This window comes from Ictalurus punctatus, chromosome 19, assembly GCF_001660625.3.
Source record: "Ictalurus punctatus breed USDA103 chromosome 19, Coco_2.0, whole genome shotgun sequence".
In the NCBI taxonomy this organism is placed as follows: Eukaryota; Metazoa; Chordata; class Actinopteri; order Siluriformes; family Ictaluridae; genus Ictalurus; species Ictalurus punctatus.
The window spans coordinates 16,383,741-16,406,437 of record NC_030434.2 but is presented as its reverse complement, the minus strand read 5'-3'; the positions used below and the strand labels follow the sequence as shown (position 1 = coordinate 16,406,437).

Below are 22,697 nucleotides of genomic sequence, written 5' to 3'. Positions count from 1 at the left end.
AACAAGAACAAAGAAATGCTTAGAGGAAAAGCATCTGAGTGTGACACAAAATGTGCGTGTGTGTGAGTGAGAGAGAGAGAGTGAGTGAGTGAGAGAGAGTGAGAGAGAGAGAGAGAGAGAGAGAGATTGGGGTTAGACGGAGTCACCAATACCTCTTAATGAGGCAGAGGCGGTGGGCTCAGTTCAAACAGAAAGGTGAGGAGAGGATGAGAGAGGCCGTCTGCACAAAGACAGCTCTGAACAAACATCTCTGGAGCTGGCTGTAATTTATGGGTCACTTTATAGGCATATTGATTTTTGTTTTGAGAGAGGGAATAAGAGCTCTGATGGCACTGGGCTCTGCGAAAAAGACTGACAGGAGCAATCCACACGGACACTGACTGCATTTAGCTATCTGTGCTACTGAAATACTGCAATAATACTTGGAACAGTACCTCAGATGGAGGTAATGACAATCGAATCTTAAAATAGTCTACAGATAAGTAGTGTACAATATACATTTTTGCCTGGTCTGGCTAAAACACTCAAGAAGTCACCACAACAAAGCCTAGCACACTTATGAAAGTTGTGGCAACCCAGTAGGAGTGATATGATAATGTAGTCTAAAAATACCATGGTTTCATGGTATCACGGTGTTAAACAACCATTTAAAAACACACAAACAGGTTGCAAAAATGAAAGGCAAGATTTATTATGAATTCTTTGTACAAAAATGTCTTAACAAAACAATCAAATCCCCTAATTATACTTTCATATTAAATATCTTTTTGTGAATGACTTTTTCATGAAAGCACTTACACTGTCAGTATCACATTATTGTTATAAGCTGAAAGAGAGAGAGAGAGGCTGTGTGGACAGATGGTGTGATGAGCCAAAAAATATATAATCTAACTAGCATGGCAGTGTGCTGTTCTGCTCCACCAAAAATACAATTTTTAATGTTTTAATGGAACATGGCAATGCCATGATCTTCTGTTGGTCTGATACATGTCATGTATGATAAAGTTACTAACATGCTAGGAGTGCTAGCACAGGTAGCGTGTTTACAACAATAGTGGATTATGCAGCCCAAAGGCTTTCAGTGCAGTCTGCGTCCCCCGCGACAGATTACTGTAGTATGATTTAGGGGGAATCCAAAGGGAAGGAGTTGAAAAATGTTTGGGGAGTCACAGCCAGACACAAAAACGCATGAGAGCCACCGCAGTACAGGGTAACTGACGGAAATGCATTTTAAACAGTATTAAAGTCAACAGCGAGGTAACTAACCAATCATACATCATGACTAACCATCAGCACAGGGGAAGGAGAGCCAGTTTTTCTGTATTATATTATGGGTATATTAGGTAATTAGGTATATTATGCAGTATTAGGTAAGGTTGGGACTTGAACACTACGCTGGAAAAATGGTGACTGAGATTACTGAAGATGTAATAGCCATCTGTTGGACATTTCCTGTAAATATCCAGTAAAAACACATTGCACTGCATCATCCCCTTTTCCCTTTCTTCATCCACACACACATGAAAGAAACCCAATATGAGAAGTAGGGCAGCAATCTGCAGCTTATATAATAATAAACTTGCCAGCACTCGAAGAGCAGAACTTGGGTGGCATGAATTCATTATGCATTTCTTTTAATTTGACATACTCCCCAAATAAGTTGCCCTGAATCACACCACAAGCATGAGAAGCTCTCAGAATAATGCATTCTCTGTTGCATAAATATACATATCTTGAGGAAACACACCCATACACCTACACACACACACACACACACACACACACACACACAATAATATTCCATTTGAATTTCAGAGCTAATGTAAGGTGCCATGCACCTCTAGGCTACCTCTCCAGGTGAGAAACACTTAAAAGAACACTGAACAGCTATTAAATGCTGATCTTGACAAGTTTCTTAAATGCACAGTGCAAATTCTTCACCAGCAGCTACAACCCCAAGCCGCCCGCCACTCCTTCAAAGGTACCATTTGATTCTGACACCTGTTTTATGTAAACCATTTTAGGCGTGTGTACTGGGATGATGCGTGGCAGTGACTGCCATCGCCTAAAACATTAAAAGCCTCTTCCTGACACAGACAATAGCTCCTCCAAAGCACAGTGACACCCGCCATCTCGATGGCTCAGATCACACTAGCTTTGTGGAGGGGGTTTCAGGTGCGGCTTACTGTACTGGAGATTCTGAGTCAGGGAATGATCAGGGGAGCGTCGTTCTTATTTCAGCGCTACACACTTGAAACACATGCTGCTTCACACACTGACTGCTGTGGCAATACACTACTATGCAACATGTCACACAGAGCTTCTTTTTTTTTAAAGGTATGTTTCTCTGCTTCATTTAATATTGAATGGGGTTTAGCAAGTTGATGATCATAATTTATAATGTAGGTAATGTCAGGTAGAACATATAGAATATGTATACATGTAAGGATTACAGTAAATTCTGCTATCTACATATTTATTCATATACTGTTCATCTCAAGACCGCAAAAATGTTTTCACAAATTCTAGTCAGTGAATTTAGTAAGCATGTGATAGCCTATTTGGGCTGAGGGCTCACAAAAAGTCTGACAAAAACTTTAGAATTTAATGTGAGATTTTTAATATACTTTCATCCATATCTTCACTCTGTTTGAAGTTAACTCTCAAATGTCTGATCTCTCTGAACTACCCAATCTACAAAAAAAGGATAGAGGAACAATGGCCCTACTTTCGCATGCTGTTTATGCGAACTGATGTGGACATTTGCGACCACCATAACGCGTGCAAGATCATTATTTCACAGTTAATTAACAAACCTGATTAGAATATTCAAATGAATAGTTCTTCTTTCTTTTGACGTTGAGGCACTCGTCTCCGAGTGGCAATGTGATAACCTATAATCGCCGGCACGGCAAACACCTTCTCCTTTGATGGCCCTCACTAACATCCCAGCAACAAAGCAGACCAATTACAAATGAGCTAATTAACTAAATTGTTGATGGAGCATGAAGAATTCATTTCACTCCATTGGCTGCACCATGACAACACTAAATGTGTCCCGTTGTGAGGGGATAAAATGGCTACACAAGCTGCCATTAGCTTCTGGCAGTTTTCACCATCCTATCAAGCTATCCTCACGGCTGGTGCAGGGAACTGACGGTCATTCCAAAGCTCTGGCTCTAACAGACTGACTGATAACTGAAAGCCAGTCACAAGCATCGCTACACAAGTTTTACACTTTTCAACTGACTGTGAAATCTTTCAGCGCCTTCAGCGCTGGTGTTAAAACACATTCTGTGTGCATTTTGCAGGGTTTTTTAAAATTAATGGCTATTTTAATTAACTATCATTGGAGTAACTAACCAAAGGAAATGTCTGTGGGTTTCAATTTTTGTCAGTATGATTTGTGATCAATTATGGCTTTGTAGCTAACATTTCTACATGAGTTGGGAATATAAGGATCCTAGCTTATATTAGGATCCTAGCATTTACCCATGATAAAAACAAAACAAATTCCAATGTGTAGGTTTTTTTTTTTTTGCACAGAGCCAAACTGTTCAAATAATCAACCAATAATCAAGGATACCTACTTCAAAAACTGTCCAAAGTCCTCGCAGATGCTCTCACAGCCGGGCCATTTGCACACTCCATGGCCATAGAGGGAATGTGAGTGTAACGCTCCAGTCTCTTCATGTAACGAGCTAAGAGGGTGAGAGACAGAGTCAGAGAGAGAGAGAGAGAGAGAGAGAGAGAGAGAGAGAGAGAGAGAGAGAGAGAGAGAGAGAGAGAGAGAGAGAGAGAGAGAGAGAGAGAGTCAGATTCTTTACATGAGGCACAATAGCCGGAGGCCACTTGGACCTGTCAGGTTACAATCATTGACAATTAAGTCAAAACAGGTTAATTCAGATTCAGCCTTGTTCTCCAGAAAGGTCCGACTGGCAGAAGGGGGAGGAGAACTAATTGGAGAAAAGGCTGAAATGCTGCTGCCTGCTGAGAAAAGCTAGGAAATCAAGCATACAACCTCTTCATGGTGCTACTGTCTATTTATTGATTATTATACTGTAATTTACAGCTGAGGACTAAACAAGGTGTGAAATATAGGTGGGAAAAACAGCAGAAAATGACAACGATACTGTGTGACACTTTGTTCTCAGATATTTCCTTTCATATTTCCTCACAACTCTTGTCCAAACCTGTGATTTGAATTTGCCTGCTGTCTAAGCTGTGGTTATAGTAAATTAATGCCTTCTGACCAATCAGATTGGAGAATACAACAATGTTGTGGTATAATTACAAATAAATGAGTATAAGAATCAGAAGGGAGACCAAAAATAATTACCTTTGTATTCTTGGTATTGATAAGTGCATTTAGGTTATAGCATTTTATGAGCCTATTAACACTTTGTTGGGGTGAAAAAAACAGACACCATGCTATAATCATATCAGGAGATTAATTAATAGCATAGATGGTACATTTAAGGTTAAAGTTACAAATACACCTCAGATGTGTTAGGACTGAGGAATAAACATAGTACACAAGAGGCTAAGAGCCTCAACAGGTCCATGCATGTGTGTGTGTGTTTGTGTGTGTGAGCATGTTCGAAAGACCTCAGTGGCTGTTTTACACTCAGCTCTATAAGCATCCTGTTTTTGACAAATCTCCACGCGCCATCATTATTGTGAGGCCTTGGGCACCAAGACATTCTGTTTTCTGTTTTTTTTTTTTAATTAATTGATTAATTCAAGCATTGTCTCCCTCCTTCGGGCTTTATCTTATTTTTCCATATTCTGAGCGAAGGCTTCTAAAGATATATATTTTTTCTGAGCAGGGCTTAAGTAGCTGCTCAGATGCTATCTACTTTAACCTAATTACACAACACCTGCGCTAACAGTGAAGTCGACGGCTGGGGCTCGGCATGTCTCGTGTGGCAGCAGGAGCCTGAATAATGTATGGAGCAGGTAGACAGAAATGCAAAATGCTGTTTCACACCGGCGGAGCAGCAAACAAAAGGACCATCACATGGATAAACAGCAAGGAAATGTCACACTTGCATCTAGTATTCTGTTTACATGACAGCCTGAGCTGCCGAGGTAATTCCAAAAGAGAAAGCAGGCACTAAATGCTTCATATACAGTGAGGTTTGTTTGTTGCATGCTCCTGCGAGATGCACCTCCTTGCTTTTGATAGAATTTGATAACAGTCTGTACAACAACATACAGTCCCTAAGTCTGCAGGGAGGTTTTTGACTGGCTTTGACTATTACTGTGCACACTTTAATAAAGTATTGATGAGCAAATAAACAAGATAATAGCATGCTCTTCCTTTAAGAATAAATATTTCTTTCTCTAGTTCTAAATGGGGACAAATATGACAGCACTTTTTTCTTTTTTAAACGATGTCTTACATGAAAAGGAGTTTTAACAGGCGCCTGTGGCTTGTGTTTGGGTGCATGTGTTGCATTTATACATGCATTAGATGCTCTATTTATGCACGTATGCCCAGAAGGAAGATGTAAGAAAATATAAATGTGTGTAGGCTTGAAAGCATGTATGATTATGCAGTAGGCAATATGACCAAATATCATTGAAGTTGTTTTCACAATAAATGACACTTAAGTTTGGTACACACAGAATACACCGGCAAAATAGGAATGACACAAAATGCACTACAATAATTCCAAAAATCAACTACTTTAAATGGAATAAGGGGAAAAGAATGATGCAACTGATAAAAGTAGGTTTAACATAACATTACAGTGTTTGGAAGTGATGATAGCCACAATTTGATATGAGAATTTCTTTCTAAATGGTTGATCAGCACATCATCCATCCCTGCGTGCATTCGTCTGTGCATGTGTGTGTGATCTTGTGTGTATGTGTGGAGGTACCTCTCTCGGCGGGTGTTGACGGCTGGAGACTGGCCGTTGGAAATGGGGTGATGGGCGATTGGCGGAGAAGCTTTGGAGGTGGTAGAGGAGGTAGTGGAGGAAGAGTTGGTGGTGCTGAGGTCCAGGCCGCTGTGTTTCAGGCCGTTATCCTCCATGGTGTGACTGCTGGTCACGTCCTTCCACAACTGCTGGAGCTCGGCAGGGCTCAGGCCTGCTGTAACACGCACACACACAATCAAGGTCAGTCAAGTGTATTTGACCACATACTACTAATTCCTAACAACAAACAGACTGGCAGAGATATGCTAGGTAATACCACATGTGTAGACTGAGGTTGGGATGATAAGGAAATGGAAAGCTATAAAGTATGTAAAGTATGCAGACCAATATTTAAGCCTGTAATTGAGGCTTAAAAGCAGTCTGGGCTTACTGCACTTAAACATGTTCAACATCCACCTTCTCATTGTAGACAGCCAGAGACAGGACAGATATAAGCCACACATCTTGGTTATAAGCCAAGATAAATGAGGTCTTGCTGACAGGTTAAAAAACAAAATGCTAAAGAACATACCTTTTAAAAAAAATGCCTGTTATCATATTTGCTGTAGACATGATGTCTCTGTATTAGCTTTTCTGCTGTCTTTGTTATGTCTAACAGCTAGTTAACTGTTAAGGTTAGATCACAAAACATGCTAATTACTGACCTATCCAACTGGCATACACACATGACCATCCTGTTCATCTTTCATTTACATTATTAAATCTGTTAGATAGATCGCTCTTTGGTTTAATGGTGTTGTTCAACCTTGTAATCTTCATTTAGTCCCCTCTATCACTTTCCAGCCCTATCTGTCCTTACAAAAATCCAAGCCCATGGATAAACAGGCAGAAGCAAGACTGACATAAGCAGAATATTAGAAAAGGTGCACCTGTACTGTCCTTCTGAGTCTCACGCTCTTCATCCATACTTTCAAAATCTCCACTGTGTCTTTTAAGCATTTGCAGATAGACAGGAAATAGATCCGCTTGCACCTTCATCTCTTTGCTCTGAATGCAGAATCCAAAAGTGCTCGACTGTCAGCAGTGTGGCACTCATCTAGAAACAATTATAGCCTCACAAACAAGCTCCTGTCTGCAAAGTCATATCATCATGTAATCCCTCAGCTGACACAACAACAGTCCTACGCCACAATGTTCCAACCAGTCTGCACTTAAGACCCGCTTGCCACTGTTGTTATCTGCTAATGCGGCACCGGGTGCGCGTTCCAGCCAAAGCAAATGGCAGCTCTTCATTTTCTGGGCTCGCAGTGTGAGGCAGTAAACAACAACAACAATAACAACACCACCAAGCAGCGAGGGAGGAGGGGTGAGTGAGAGAGAGAGAGAGAGAGCGAGAGAGAGAGAGAGAGAGAGAGAGAGAGAGAGAGAGAGAGAGAGAGAGACAGCGAGAACAACAAGCATACAAACACAGGCACCAGCACTGAAAAAGAAGACAGAGACAGCGAGAAATACAGACAGAATAAAAGAGGTTAGAGAAGGGCGACAGGCAGATAGCAAGAGATCAACAAGGAAGAGGAAACATGAGGAGAGACAAACAGGGAGCGAGAGCGGAAGAGAGAGCCGTGCACAGACAGAGCATGTGAGTGCGAGTCACGTGATGGTGACGGGGTTTACCTGGCGGGAGAGTCTGCGCAGGGAGGGCACTCTGTCCTGGGCCTGGGGGCAGAGAAAGCAGGCCCTGCCGCTGCATGCTGAGCAAGTGTTGCTGCTGCTGGAGCTGCTGCATCTGCAGGAGCTGCTGCTGAAAGACCAGCTGCTGTGCTGCTAACTGCTGCTGATGCTGCTGCTGCTGCTGTTGCTATAGTGAGCGTGTGATACACAGAGCACACACACACACACACACACACACACACACACACACACACACATAGACATACACACAAATCACACACATTAACCAGCTAGTGGGAGCTCAACATACATATGACGCTACTGCTCTTTCGCTTCTTTTCATCCCTCTATCTCCCTCCTCCTCATGCTCTCTCTCTTTCTCTCTCTCTCCCTCTCTCCAGGGTGCTAGAAGGATTGAGGAGTGTATGGTATGAGTGAGGGCGGGGCAAGGGGTAAATCTCCTCCCCCCCTCCTTTGCTGATAGTTAATTATCTTGCATTTCAAATGGTCTATTAGTGCTTATGAGGCTGCAGGGAGAGAGAGAGAGAGAGAGAGAGAGAGAGAGAGAGAGAGACAGACAGACAGATAGACAAACAGAGAGACACAGAGAGATAGAGAGAGAAACAGACAGACAAACAGAGAGAGATAGATAGAGAGAGAGAGAGAGAGAGAGAGAGAGAGAGAGAGAGAGAGAGCAGCCAGCCCCCAGCTTCCCCTCCCTCTGCCTTGTTTACTGCCAGCTTAGTCTGCTTCTTATATAAGGCAGAGCAAAACAACAACAACATCCACAACAACAACAAGCAACATCAGAAAAACAGGGCAGCGTCTTTGGAGCAAACCATAGCCACACTACTGTTGTTTCAATAATACTATCGTGATTAAAGGAACACGGCAACATTTTTCAGCTTAATTTATATTCACTAAATCAATAGTGTATGGGCGCTTACAAGAATTTTGATGTTTTCCTGTACTGAGAAAAGCGCAGTAAACATGTTTGTTTGATACACAGATATAATGGCAGCCTAAGGGGGGTTGCTGAATTCTGTCAACAAATGCAAATTCAAAGCTATGACTGCCTTAGAATAACACCGATATGAGAGAAACTATTATCAAAGCTGTTGCTACGCAGTTTTACCCAACTTTCAAACCCTGGTCATACACTGTAGTCATTCAGGTCTAATGGTAATGACGCATGTTCAGACAAAACCTGAGGCCATCTGTGTTTACTTTTTTTTAATGACTAACGTATAATCGCAAATTCTTCCGATCTCGGAATTAGCAAATGCTGTATGTCTGACAGGGCGGCCAGGTGGTGCAGAGGGTTGCATTGCATTCCTGCCTTGTACCCAGTGTTCCTGAGATAGGCTCCGGATCTAGGGCTACCTTGACCAGGATAAAGTGGGTAGTGAAGATACATGAATTAATGTATGCATGTTTAACTGAAGAAAGTGTTATACATGTGTCGCATAAACATGTTTTTGATGTAATCCAACAACTGCCTTTAGGCTTCCATTATAAAGGAGATTCAATAAATGAGGTTTCCATGTATTAGTACAGGGAAACATGTACTGTAGCAATTCTTCTCTGTGGTAACTGTCCTTATGATACAGATAGGTTAGGCAGAAATTAGGCTGAAATACACCAGTGTTTTCTTTTAAGAACAAAGAGGGATTAACTTGAAGAAGCACGTAACTGAGATTGATAAGCTTACGTGTGTTTTTATACTGCATATCATGTGACTGATGTTTCTGTATTGTGTCTGTACTGAAGTCTTGTATCTGTCGAAGTCGACCATTCTGTAGTGTTTACATGCCCTATGAACTGAATTCATTAACAGGTTTTAGGCGGCAGTTTTAAAAATGTCTGAGCTTTGGTTCTCAGTGGACTCTGCGCAAGGTCTCCAGAGGTCTATTAGTCAACTCGGATCTCTAGCAAAGGGCTTCCACAGACACTCTGAAGGCTTCAGCACTTACTTTCTTCTCTTGTCAGAATACATTACAACCTGGTACTCAAGTTAGAGGTAGAAAACTTCCCATTTTTGCCTGGAATTACAAGAGCGAGCATAGTAGAGCAGGCCCCGGAGGAGCTCTTCAACACATCACACTTCAGCCTCAGACACGTTCTCTGCTGTGGAAGACCTTTCTGTTTTAGTTTAGGGTGGGGGGTGGGTTATAGAGAAGGCAAAACTTGTGATGCGCTCACTGGAAAACAGGCTGCATAATGGAGCGAACCGTGTGGATTGGCCTCAGTGTCTCAAGAGAAATAAGGGAGCAATTTCTATTCCATATTTGATGGTGGAGGTCTGAAGAAATTCTATTCACAAATCCAAACAGAAACAAAGCCTTCGGGAGGTCATGCCTGCTTCCTCTCGGCTCTGCATAATGGGACACGGGAAGAAAGAGATGAAGAGACAGGGTGTGTGTGTGTGTGTGTGTGTGTGTGAGATCTGCCATATACCTGATCAATTTAACCGCTTCAACACACTCTGTTTGGATTTGGGCCCCCCACATGCTATGTTTTGTTTTTGATGCCTGTCGCCCCGTGTGTCTCTCTCTCCGCCTTTCTACCTCTCTGTCTGTAAACTGACTGTCAGCGTGATTTATGAGCGTGTTCTGGACGAACTTTTCAGCTTGTCGGCCCAGACCGGCACCGTCGCTTCATTAATCAGCGGCCCCTGTGTACGTCTGTCCCATCCTGTGTGCTACACTGGGCCTTTAACAGCGCTCTCGCTTTGCATCCTCTAGCAGCCTGACACCTGCCAACGCCTGCGTCTGTCTGTCTGCCATACTACACTGTCAGCACTGAGCTCTCCTAGCAGCCATTAGAAGTTTCCTTTAATGTAAAAGCAAGACTCCTCCCAATGTTTTGCACAGAGTCAGCAGAACCAGCTTTAATGCTGAGATGGAATGTAGTGCAACTTTCTGCTCTCATGTGTGTGTGTGTGTGTGTGTGTGTGTGTGTGTGTGTGTGTGTGGTTTATGTGTATGTCACTATGCTGTACCTCTTTTGCCTGTTTGCTGGGGTGCTGTTGCTGCAAAAGCTGGAGATGAAGCTGCTCCTGCTGCTTCTTGTAGAACTCCTGCAAGTGTTGCTGTGGACAACCAGTCACATACAGAGTGAAAACACTCCTGTGGCTCCTCTGAGCTATAAAAAGCCAGCACTAATAACAGAGGCTAGGATAGCAGTCTAATCAGTGCACATCCAACTGAACCGACAGGGCAGTTTGAAATAATCTTTAGGGGGCTTTAGCTTTTATTACCACAAACATAAAACTTTTTACCAGACATCTGAAATACAAGTGAATAAACAAATCCACAGCTCGTCCCGCATAAATACCCTGATCGAATACTCCAGCTCTCCTCCATCTGGGCCTTAAATGCTCCTGCATGACATTCCGGCAGGAACAATTAATCACTTGCACTATATATTTTTGCTCTGATGCTCTGACAGGCAGTGAAATGCTGAGGAGCACTCAGAGGAGCAGATTCATCACTGTGAATTAATGCCTTTAACACACTTCTTCTCAGTGCCACGAAGAGCAAATTTGTTCAATGTGGCCCGCATCTCTTTCAGATGAAACGGCAGCAAGTCACTCAGGGCTGTTAATGAAGATTTTCTTACGAGCAAAGCTAAAGAAGCTAGGTCTTTCCAGCATTATGAGGAGATCTTTAAAAGAGGTCTGAATTTGAGTGTCAAGTTCTACATAGTTCTTCACTGGTGAGTGCAGCCAGGGCATGCTGAACTCTCTCCTGTCAGCCTCACTTATGTCTTTACTGCATCAGTCCTTGAAAGATGTCCCTACTGAAAACACCTAATTATACGCCTGTCCATTATGGTTTCCCTCATCTAATGTCAAGTATAGGAGCATTGGAGGAAGGGCACGTACACTTACATATATCTATACCTATGGATGGTTGATATCGGTTTGGGAAATTTGACAATATCATAATGTCTCAGTGTAATTGTCTGAAAGTATTGCAGGAGCAACTCAGTGCTATTTGCAGTAACAGGCGACCGATAGAAGTTAAGGATTTTGTCAATTATTAAATGCTCCTTCCTTTCCTGGTTGAATAGTTGTTTTTTTTTTTTTAAATTAAATATTGAATCTTTTTTTTGCCACTTCCTCAGAATTTTTTTTTAAATGTACTACATATTATGTGTACTACACTACATGTGCATCATGAAAATATACTGAAGCACTGTAATATGATCTTTTATGAAATACTGTCCATACGTATTTTTTAAAAAAGATTCTAATGAACATATTAATGTGCACAAATATTAGTGATGCTTTTTTGGGGGTAATTTTGTAGCTGAGCACAATAAATTGATTACTCGATATTTAAAATAAATAGTCTTGACACGTGCAAAGAATTACTTAGCGTTGCTGAACAGCTCCGATTTAATAACAGAAAACCAACATTTCCCATTTTAGACAAAGTGGCAAAACCTTGGCAGCCAATTTAATTCATTTACTATTCGAATGCATTTGAATATTAAAGAGCCTATAATTTTACACTGGCTCACTGAGTGAACATTAGTAGGAGTGCTAGTGTGCCTGTTCATATTGCATAAACGGCCAGTCAAAAGCTGAGTTGCACAAAAATGCATCTGAAACTTTACGCACAGATTACACACTACCTGAGTTATCTGTAACATTTAAGCAGTTAGGCAGAATGGCTTCTTATTCACTACATATGCTCACTGCATAACATAAAACACGACTGCCTTCTAGAAGTCATTTAGTACACAGTACACCCAATAAAACATGATCTTGATATAACTGATTACTCACTGTCCTGTGCTCAGTATGAGTCCTGCGAGGTTGACAAGTAAAAGAGGTAAACCATGCACTCACATTTGTAAGGTAAATAATGATATAGTGCTGTTTTGGCAAAAAAAAAAAAACAAAGCAAAAAAAAGCCCTTTCAAGTAGTATTTTACTAATTTTACTTATTAAGTGGTTACTAATTTGATAACTTTACTAGTGTCCTAAGATCTAAGTAGTTCTTAGTTGTTGTTGTTGTGTGTCTGTGTGTGTGCGTGTGTGTGTGTGTGTGTGTAAGTGCAGCTGTGTACCTGCTGCAGCATGACTGCCTGCTGTTGCTGTAGAAGCGCCTGGAGCTGCTGAGGCGAGAGGACCTGCTGCTGAAGGATCTGCTGCATCTGCTGGGGAGTGATGACCTGTGGACTCATCATGGCCACTGACACTGGCACCTTCACAATGACAGAAAAAGTGAGAGATCAGTGCTATCGCTTTTTCTGATATATATGTGAGACTGAAACACTGCTATCTTTTTTTTTTTTAGCTTGAGTTCCCCAAATGAGAAAAGCACAAGCATTTCTAGCCTTTCAGGCATTTTGGATTATATATGAATAGGGATTAATCACATGAAAATAAAAGCATAAATGCACCAAAGACACAGGTTTAGGATTAATGGATCAGTCCACTGATCTGAGATCTGAGATGCATTTAGGCACTTTAGTGGAGGTGTAAACGCATCACACTATCTAAACCAAACCACAGCTCCTTCTAATATATAATCTGCCTTTAGTCACATGGTCCATAAATGTATGTTGGCACCATTAACTCAATTAAAAATGAAGGCAAAACAGATGTGGGAAAACACCTGCAAATAAGAAACAACACAGGAAGTTGGTGGTCGATTATTATGATATGCATAATATAATGCATATAATGCATAATGCAGGAATCAGATATCACTTAGAGATGCATCTGACTACATGTGTAGACGCACATAGTTAAATCTGTTTAAATGGGCTCTGTGTCTGAGTGCAGGTGTTCTTTCCTTATTCCTTGCTGTGACCAAATCTCTTGTTTTTTTCTGTTTACAAGAAAATGAGTTGAATTACCAGTTACTTTGAAAATCTTTCAAGTTTCAAGCATCCAGATGTATAATTCTTCTTCCAGACACTGTTTTTTTTTTTTATCATGTATTTGAATTATTTAAAAACTAGCTGTGTGGAAAACATCATTTAAAAAAAAATATTGTATCCTGATTGTTATTAGACAGCAGTGCTTTCAAATCAATAGGGCAAGCTGAGCCTACATTTTTATGTATAATTCTGCACAAATATTAACATGGGAATACGAACAAAAGCAATACGAACAATACTTACTGCAGAAGAGCTTACTCTACAATGCAAAGTTTAACCTCATGCTTGCTTTATTATTAGCAGTGTGTATTTATAGTATAATGTTCAAGGTTGCCTTATTTCAGTTTAAAACATGGTGTGTGTCAGAGCTGGACAGTAGGAGGAATGAATGGTGGACGATGGGGTGTGAGCATGGTGCGTGGTGCGCCGAGGGCTGTAGAGACACGGGTGCTCCTCACGACGGCTAATCAAGCTGCTTGATTGCTTTCCATACATCCGAGCTCTCAGGGCCTTGACACGTCCTTGTTTTGCTCTCCTCGCTCGCCCTGGCTCAGGTTCCCCTCTTTGATTAGCAGAGACATTTGCATGGTCACTACACATTTTTCATTTTAGAAGTCATTATGCATTAGTGCTCCTGATCGCCCAGCTTGACTAATCCTGATGAACTGAGTCGCAGAGATGAAGGTCACACTCTATCCTCACTCCACATTCATATTCATATTCAAACAAATCCAAGCACCATTCTTCATTAGACTGGCCCCAAAACTCGACAAGCTCTGCCATGGAGGAGTTGAAACACATACACACACGCACGCATACCCACACACACACACAATATCACTCGCTCTAACACTCTTGGGGGGATGTGAAAGTGATAGGAGAGAAAGGAAAAAAAAAATAAAGTAAAAAAAAAAAAAAGAAACAATGAATAAAGCAACAAAGTCACAAATTAAACAGCTGCATGTAATTATGCAAATGTATGCTTACACCTTCAATGTTATTAAACCTTAAGACACATTTGTGATGTGTAATTACCCTCAGGTTCAACTGGGGTTCTACGTCGGACTAAACGACAATACAAAGACCAAAGCATAGAAGCGCAAGAGATGTTCTCATTACACTCATTATTTGTCTATTTAAATGAGCTTTTGGTGAACAACAAAAGAACCCTCGGTGCTTCTACAGTCCACTGAATGCAATAAACATGTAAATTTCACAACAATGAGGTATTAGTTTATTTATCTATCCGGTCCGATTACGTGCAGTAAAACAGGCAGTGAGTGGAAAACGTGATTCCTAATCATTTCAGAGGCACTGAGCAAGAAGCCCACCCTCACAAAGGGAGAGAGAGAAAACAGCAAACAAATGAAGTCAGGAAGCGCCTTTCAGGCTTTCATTAGCTTTTTAGTGGAGAGATGGATGATAATCATCTTCATTTCATCGCTCTTCCAAACAAAAAGAGGCGAGAGGAAAAAGGCAAAGTGGAAGGCCCCGACCCATTCACTGGGAGCCCTGCACAATGCTAATTCCTGCATTTAACGGCGTGCTTTTCTGCCTGACGTATCAGAGCTTGAAAGATGAAAGCAGATAAGTAATTGCTCTCCTGGTTCTTATTCTTCACTGACAACCCATAAATTTAATTTTACACACACGTTCATTTACATTTTCGAGTATATGACATGATAATTGGTGGAATATAACACCTCCATTCTGCTGGATACTGCACCGTGCTATGATTGACAAGTCGGGTGAATTGAAAGGAACAGAGGCTGAATTGCCTCTCCTGGAAAATGATTTTGCAGAGAAGGGACAAAATTAATGAGCATTTACAGGAGGGGTCGAGCGGTAAACATGCGCACACAATAGGCAGCGCTCTTGCACGGATGCCACACCAAAAACACAGCCATAATGGCACGGCCAAAAACCTATTACCACACACGCTCGTGACCAAATGGGATTCTTAAAGAATCATCTAAAATCAGTCCCACTTGAAACATTAACTGGGAACACTGATTACAGTGTGTTTTTATTGGGAAAGTAATAAATGCCCAGGATCCAGATGCAGGTTTGCTTTACTTTCTATTTGGATCTGCAGCATTTCTAAACTGCTATTGACATAAATATGATTTAAAAAAATGAAGATGGCCTATATTATATTACCTGATAAAACAATAAATAACATAAAAAGTGAGAGAAATGATTTCTCTGTGTAAAGTGTTCATTCTCTATACAGGTGAGAATAAGGCACAATCCTACAGCATCTTATTAAGAGCTGGCAAGTGCTTTACACATTCCAAAGCACTGTTCACTTCCCTCCCGCTAGTCTGACAAAGTGCTATTAGCACTGCTTGTTTATCCCCATTACAACAACCTGGAGTGCTGTGTTTCGATTATCACCAGCCCAGATACACAGGCAGGGTTAGAGCAGAAACAGTTAGCAGGAGCCAATTCAATACACCATTTCTGCACCGCTGATAGGCTAAGTAAAGGAAGGCCCACATTAGATGTGTGGAAAAAGGCAAGGTGGCTGCTGAATAGGGTGAATAATGTGGCCACTTCAAAGGTTGGAACGATGGCGGCGCTCGCTAAAGATACTGTTAAGATAAACAAAATGAGAAATGGAGGGGCAGGTGGTGGTAATTACTTCAGCTGCTTGGCAGTGAGAGGTTGTGTGTTAATTAAGGTGTAAAGCTCAGTTTGATCAGAGCATGAGGGCAGAGATACAGTAGAAGAGGGAGAGTGTGATTCCTCAGTCTCTATCTCACTACAGTTCATCTCATTCGCAGACTCCTGGGGCGTGAGGTCTTAAACTCCCAACCTCCCCTGAATAACTTCTGCAGACCTGATACTGCTACTTTACTCCAGCTTTACTTATTAGCCATTGCTGGTAAACAAGCTAGGGGCAGTGGCCAACATGAATAGCCACCCATTCACATACCTTCACGAAGATATCACAATCACACACACATATGCGCACATACACTGAGAGAAGAGAGAGAGAGAGAGAGAGAGAGAGAGAGAGAGAGAGAGAGGTCGTTTGGATTAGGGGATCAATGCGAGTGATCCTAAGTACCAGAGTTAAGTAGATTACAGGAATGATTTCCCAAATCAATTTATTTTGCAGTTCAGCAACACAGATTGGAAGTAATGCATTTAAAGCGATGAAAACGTGGATGTAGCGCTCTGTTAGAAGCACCAGAGGGGTAATGGTGATACAATAGACCCTCCACGCAGATTTATCTCCATGTAGATAATCATGCGTTTATTTCCATCAATACAGGGAAGTATCAGTACAGATGTGGACTACAGATGGAAGCTTCTGTGCTGAGCCTGTCGGTGCTTTCCAGGAAACTGTAATGAGTCTTAAAAACCTTGGAAGAAGGCAGAGATAAAGAACTGAAGGAAGACCTTTCAAATATGAATGAACCCCAGCCAGCTGAACAAGTGCTCTTGATCTTGAGCCATGGAAGATGAAGCAATGCCTGAGCATGCTTCTGAGTTCTTATAAGATCTTTTTTTATGGACTTTACATTTTGAGTTTTGAAAATTCATGTCTACACAACCACAATTAAAGAGGTGTACTGTGTAGCATTTCGTGAAGAAATCTATTTCTCTGCTTTCTTAAATTGTTTGGAAATCTTCTCTCTCTCTCTCTCTCTCTCTCTCTCTCCCGCTCTCTTATGTCACAGGTAATAGGGAGTCCATCGAATCCAACACCTCATCAAATGACATGAAGTAAATTACATGAGCTTCAAGCAGCTAGGCGAATTTCTGTTCATCATTTGGAAAGACTTCTCTTCACCAGGCTACACATATCAGATCTGCCAGTTAGGATCCAATTAACACCCTGGCCAGAGTAATCAGATTGCATGTGTAAAGGCTGCTAGAACTCGTTTATTGCTCCCATGAATCTTCTGTCAGAAGGTAAATTTGTTGCTACTACATCAAAGTGTGCGCACTGTGGCACACTTTTTTCTCTACCTCTCCCTACATCTAGCCGTAGGGTTATACTCCAACTTCTTTTGCATCACAATGACAAACTCTGCACGCTGTCCTTTGCAATTTATCCCGCTAGGAAAAAAAAAAAAAAAACTTGTTTTCTAGTTATAAAAGCAATAACAGCTGGTGTCCAAGAGAAATATGCACACATACTTGTAACCCTCCAAAGGTCCTCATGCATGTCTTTTGTTTCCATAAAAATAACTGTTTCTACATAGCTACAGTTCTCTTTGTGGTCCCACCAGGGGAAGTGGATTTAATAATAAATGTTAATGTGGGAGCATATGTCTCTGTATAAATTCAGCTGGCTTTTCGCATGGTTCCAGATGGAGGGCTAAGTAGATGAACATGGCACAGGAATGCGGTGCTTTGATGAGATGTGTGCGGCGGTGACCTTTAAAATGGTGACACCCTGAAGATGGCCCAGTGCTCACAGCATGATTGGGTGGGATATCTCGAAATCCTGGGCTCTCCTCTCATCCAGAAAACTGTGCCAGCTCTCTCAGCCCCCATCTAGGCCAATGCAGAGGAAGGAAGCCAGGCAGAAAGCCGAGAGCAAGCAAACAGAGTAGTTTTTGAAAAGTTGCATTTGGTTATAGACTTCAGAACCAAAGTTAACCAAAGGTCAGCATGTCCAGAGGTGGCTCCTTTCAACATGAACCATTGCTGGTTTGTGGCTGTTAGAGGCATATCTGTTTGCTCTCTCATTGTATGCTTCCATCTCATTAATGCCTGCATAGCAGCCTGGGTAGCACTCAAAAGCCCTGCTGTGACCACGGGCCAAGGGTTAGCTCTCCCTCTACGCACATTCGCCATTCTGACATCCAGGAGGATATGCTCCATCACACATCCCCCAACACATACACGCATTGGCATGGCGTGCAATGCGAGTGTTTGCTCAGTCTGTGACTCCTTGCCATTCATATTCAGCGTACCTTACATATGTCAGCTTCAGGTTCTGGCAGATGCTCCCGCTCTGTTAAATGCCCATTCCGCCCACCAGGATGAGACGATTAAATGGTCTACGTGTATCCAGGGGGAAGCGGCAAACAAACAAACCTACATGCAGATAAGACATATGCAGACTGACTGAGCTGATCTGGAGGGAAGGAAAGGGGACAATTCTCAGGCACGCGGGCTCCCCGTAATCCGTCTTCCCTTTCATCCTCGCCACTCCTTTATTTGTGTTTTAAATGTCAGTGTATAAAATGCGGAGGAGATATTGCCATGCGGTGTGAGAGCTGCGGAGATGCGAGAGGGGTGTTGTGTGCCTTGGGAAATCCTTGTAAGCAGTGTGGCAACGGCACAGGGATTTACGGGAGAGAAATAGTTGTTTATTGAGTGCTCCCGTGGGCTTACTGGGTAATAATAGACCTGTCACATTACGCAAATGTGGAAAAGCAGCTTGTGTGCACGTCAACAGCCTCAGATGCAGGAGCGGATAGAATTAGTCAAAGAGCCTTTAGACACTAATACGAGTAATTAAAACTGCAAGCTGCAGCACTTAGATGCTAACGTGGTAAATAATTTATATGACGTGATGTATGGATGGTTTCCCTTCCTCCTGAGAAGAAAGCGGTGGGATTTGTCAGTGTCGCGTGTACACAGGCTTTTGCTTACTTAATGAGGGGCTGTTCAAGCCGTTTACTGGCATGCTGCTGAGCAAGTGGTGGCTCATACATGAGTATTTACAACGTTACTGTCTAAAACAGGCAATGCTCAGCGAGCTGAAGACAATGAAAGAAACATAAAAACTGATATGGAGACCAGATCCGAATTTCACATTTTTTACCTTCCGTAATGTTTTGGTCATTAGAAGGTGTTAATAAAGAGTGGCCCAACAGCACTGATTAAATACAGCCTGTAGACAAGCACCCGATTCATATTGATTCATATGGCTAACATGAGGCAAGGAAGGAATAAGCAAATGTAAATATTCAATATTTACAATCCGCTGGTGTTATTAGAGTCAGAACCTCTGTCCTGGCCCAACAGTTGTCATAGACTTTCGTCAGCCAATATCACTCTGCCTCATCTAAGTACTGTGCTGTATGAGTGGTAATTTGCAGTCACACAGTGTGCCTGGAATCCATTCTCTAAGTATACACAGAGCTGGGGAAATTCAATAGGCTGAGCATATTCAATACCTGCTAGACTTTTGTTTTACAACTAATGTCTGTGCTCTGGGGGGGAAAAAATACACCAAGTTATGAATTCTCTAATGCAAAATGCATATTTGTACTGATAAGTCTGAGTGTATTAACATTCAGAATACAACTGATTTGACTGATTCCAGTGAGAGACATCATGGCACCCCATTGCGAAGCTTATCTTCTGCCACCACATAATTAGACAGACTGGGGTGTGACTCCAGTTGAAGGTGTTGCCATTGTTATACTTGGTGAAAATACTAACAATGAGAGTTAACTGCAATCCCCCCCTTTATTTAATTAAATGTACAGAGTACTAATGAGGTAAACACTAATCCCTGATAGCACTTATTAGCATCGAAGAGAGCACACACTCTCACACTTCTGTTTGAACCTAAAAATACAGAGCCCAGCAGATGTCAAGTGCTTACATAATGTTAAGCAGGAAATGAAGGCTGAATTTGTATCATGGTGATGTGAGAGAAATGGTCTAATATGTTCTCTGACAGCGATGAAATAAACAGCTCTGGTGGGAGGGACTGCACTGCGCACAATGCTTGCATGACCTTTACCAAATCACTGACAACAGAAATAGAGCGCAACTGGAATCAATATGGCAAATTATCTTGGAGGAGTTCAAATGGCAGCTAGTTAGAATACACTACATTATAGGAAAGTCTGCAGCTAGCTGTCATTCATATTTTTTATTGCAAGTAAATGGTCTGTCGGTTTATTTAAGCAACGGGTTATCCTGGAAAGCATGCATATTAATGTAATCATGCCCAACTGCAAATAACACACTGTGTTTGTGACATGCATAATGACAGAATGAACAGTATTATTCATTCTTTGTTTGTGAGTAAATTTTGTTGACTACTTTCTCCACTCATTCCTATACTTACATAGTAGGACATGCCTGAGGTGAAATCCTCCATCTCACAAAGCCTGACAGAAGCAGAAAGTTCACTATAGAAACGTAGGTTGGGTGTGTATGTGTGCTCCTGTGTCTGTTTGTCTCTTTGTGTGTACGTGTGTGTGTGTGTGAGTGAGCATTTCCCCACAGAACGGAAGCCCTGACAGGTTTAGAATTTCAGTGACAAGTCCAGAATTACATTGCCAAATCAAACAGACTAGTGGAACAGAGGAAATCTTTTCCAGAGCACCATGTATTATGGATGGACTTAAGAGATTAACAAGGAGCTGCTCACCTGCAGTGGACGCTGTTTGTCGTTGTTCTTTGGAGACTTCAGGCCACTGCCTGGTTGCTGTAAGAGTAATTGCCTTGCTGCTTGAAGGGCCTGCGAAGAGAGTAGGAAGAGAGTGGCAAAATGAGATTTTTATGTCTTTCTTCCTCTCGACACACACTTATACGGAACAAAAAGCGCATAATCCAATATCAATCCCACAAGTCCTACCTGCTTTTGGCTTTAAAACGGATCCTGAAACATCGGGCAAATATTATACATTTTTCATGATGAGCCACGAAGCCGTGATGAAGAATAAATACAGTTTGTCTAAAGCACCCGTGAAGTGTGGGTGAAAAAACCACAGAGCGCGTCAGTAGAATTGACCTGTCTAGTGTGTGCTCAACTGAAATACCCACTTCTCTGCAAATTACCAGGCCATTTGCATATTCATAATATCAATTTGAAGTAGAGGCAGGCAATGTGAAGTGTTCCTACAAGCTGTAATTAAAGTTGACAAAATCAACATCAGATTACCTTAGGAGTGAATTAACAAGGAGCTGGGGTTTTACACTGTGCATTAGCCGTGCTTATGAGCACAGAAGGGGAAAATGGGCTTTCTAGGCCTAATCATACCGGCTGCCTACTGTGCCATCTCAGAGGGGAAGACTGCTACCCAATGTTAGACACATAGCAAAGGCAGAGAAACCGGGGGGGGGTCTTGTTTTATTCTGCGAGTAAAATGATGACAATAGCAAGAAAGCTACAAAATGATGCAATGTTTTGTCCATGTGTATCTAAAAGTGTATCTACAGCCACATGTAGAGAGGTGACTCTTTTCACAACTACACCTCCCAGAATCCCGAAAAAATAGATAAAAAAAATAAATAAACAAAACAATACGTTCACAGGTGTTTCTTCAAGTGGAGACAGAGCCAAGATGAGGGGTGGGTGAGGTTGGGAAAAAAAACAAAAAACATCTTCAGATAAAGAGTGACACTACTTCTTGCACATTCAAGGGGTTGTTTTATTTTCTGGTGCTTGCCTGTATCCATGACAACAGCTGCCTTGACAGGATGTGCATATGGCAATGTTCTGCCAGCTGGTGAGAACAATGTTTGAACTAGTGCATTGAGATGCTGAGCAAACAGGGAGAGGGAGAAAGGGAAAGAGAAGGGGAATTGGGGGGCGGGGTGGTGCGCGAGAGGGAGAGGAGGGGAGAAAAAAGTTGCCACATCTTAACCCTCTGGGAAGGCAGCCATCCCCCTGATCAATTATGAAAAGAGAGAGCGAGGAGATGCCACTGTCTGTCTGGCTGTGGCTCTGAGGAGCCAGGCTCTCGGAGCCCCCCGGTAAACAAACACAACAGAGTGGCGCTAGGTCCTAACAGCATCGATCTGTCTCCTCAGACACAAGCACATGATGCAGCGTGCTGATGTGAACTTATGCTTCAGGGGACACTGGTGTGGCAGAGACTGCTGGTGTACTTTACATCCCCTCCACTTCAGCCTGAAGCATGTGGACCCACTGTCTACAAGCGCCAAACAAATAACAAACAAAGCATGTCTTTGTGCCTAACAAATAGCCAATTTCTAGTTTTTTTCTTGAGCCTGGAAATATTACTACCCCATGGATTCATAATGCCTTACTGGTCTCTCCATTTTAATGTTGAATTGATTGATTAGTTACGGTGCTCGTGATGCTCCTGGATGCATGAGTGACTTAGAAGCCACAGTCAAACTTGCTCCAGGTCTCAGGTCATTACTGGTTTAGATTTGAGGTTGAGATTGTAAATTGTGCAAGATTTCATGCCCATCCAAGCGTTGATTGTGATTGTGGAGCTTTATCTGCTGCCTAATGGGCTTAGCACAACAATTAGCAGAAGGAAAATGTTTATTTGAGCCGGG

At 42.0% G+C, this 22,697-nt stretch overlaps 1 protein-coding gene across 12 annotated transcripts in view; it reads right to left on the bottom strand.

The window, feature by feature from the left end:
* foxp2 (forkhead box P2) overlaps positions 1-22,697 on the bottom strand; it is a 95,388-nt gene that overhangs the window by 17,168 nt on the left and 55,523 nt on the right. For 9 of the 12 annotated variants that reach the window (XM_047162406.2, XM_047162414.2, XM_047162415.2 and 6 more), the window contains 6 exons: positions 20,815-20,904; positions 12,639-12,776; positions 10,561-10,650; positions 7,563-7,746; positions 5,889-6,102; positions 3,591-3,701 (listed from right to left, as the gene is read on the bottom strand). In XM_047162406.2, the coding sequence (XP_047018362.1) occupies positions 3,591-3,701; positions 5,889-6,102; positions 7,563-7,746; positions 10,561-10,650; positions 12,639-12,776; positions 20,815-20,904 (827 nt within the window). Of the gene's footprint in view, positions 1-3,590; positions 3,702-5,888; positions 6,103-7,562; positions 7,747-10,560; positions 10,651-12,638; positions 12,777-17,850; positions 17,938-20,508; positions 20,789-20,814; positions 20,905-22,697 lie in introns of those variants that run through there. The other 3 variants (XM_053688096.1, XM_053688097.1, XM_053688098.1) reach the window with 3 other exon arrangements.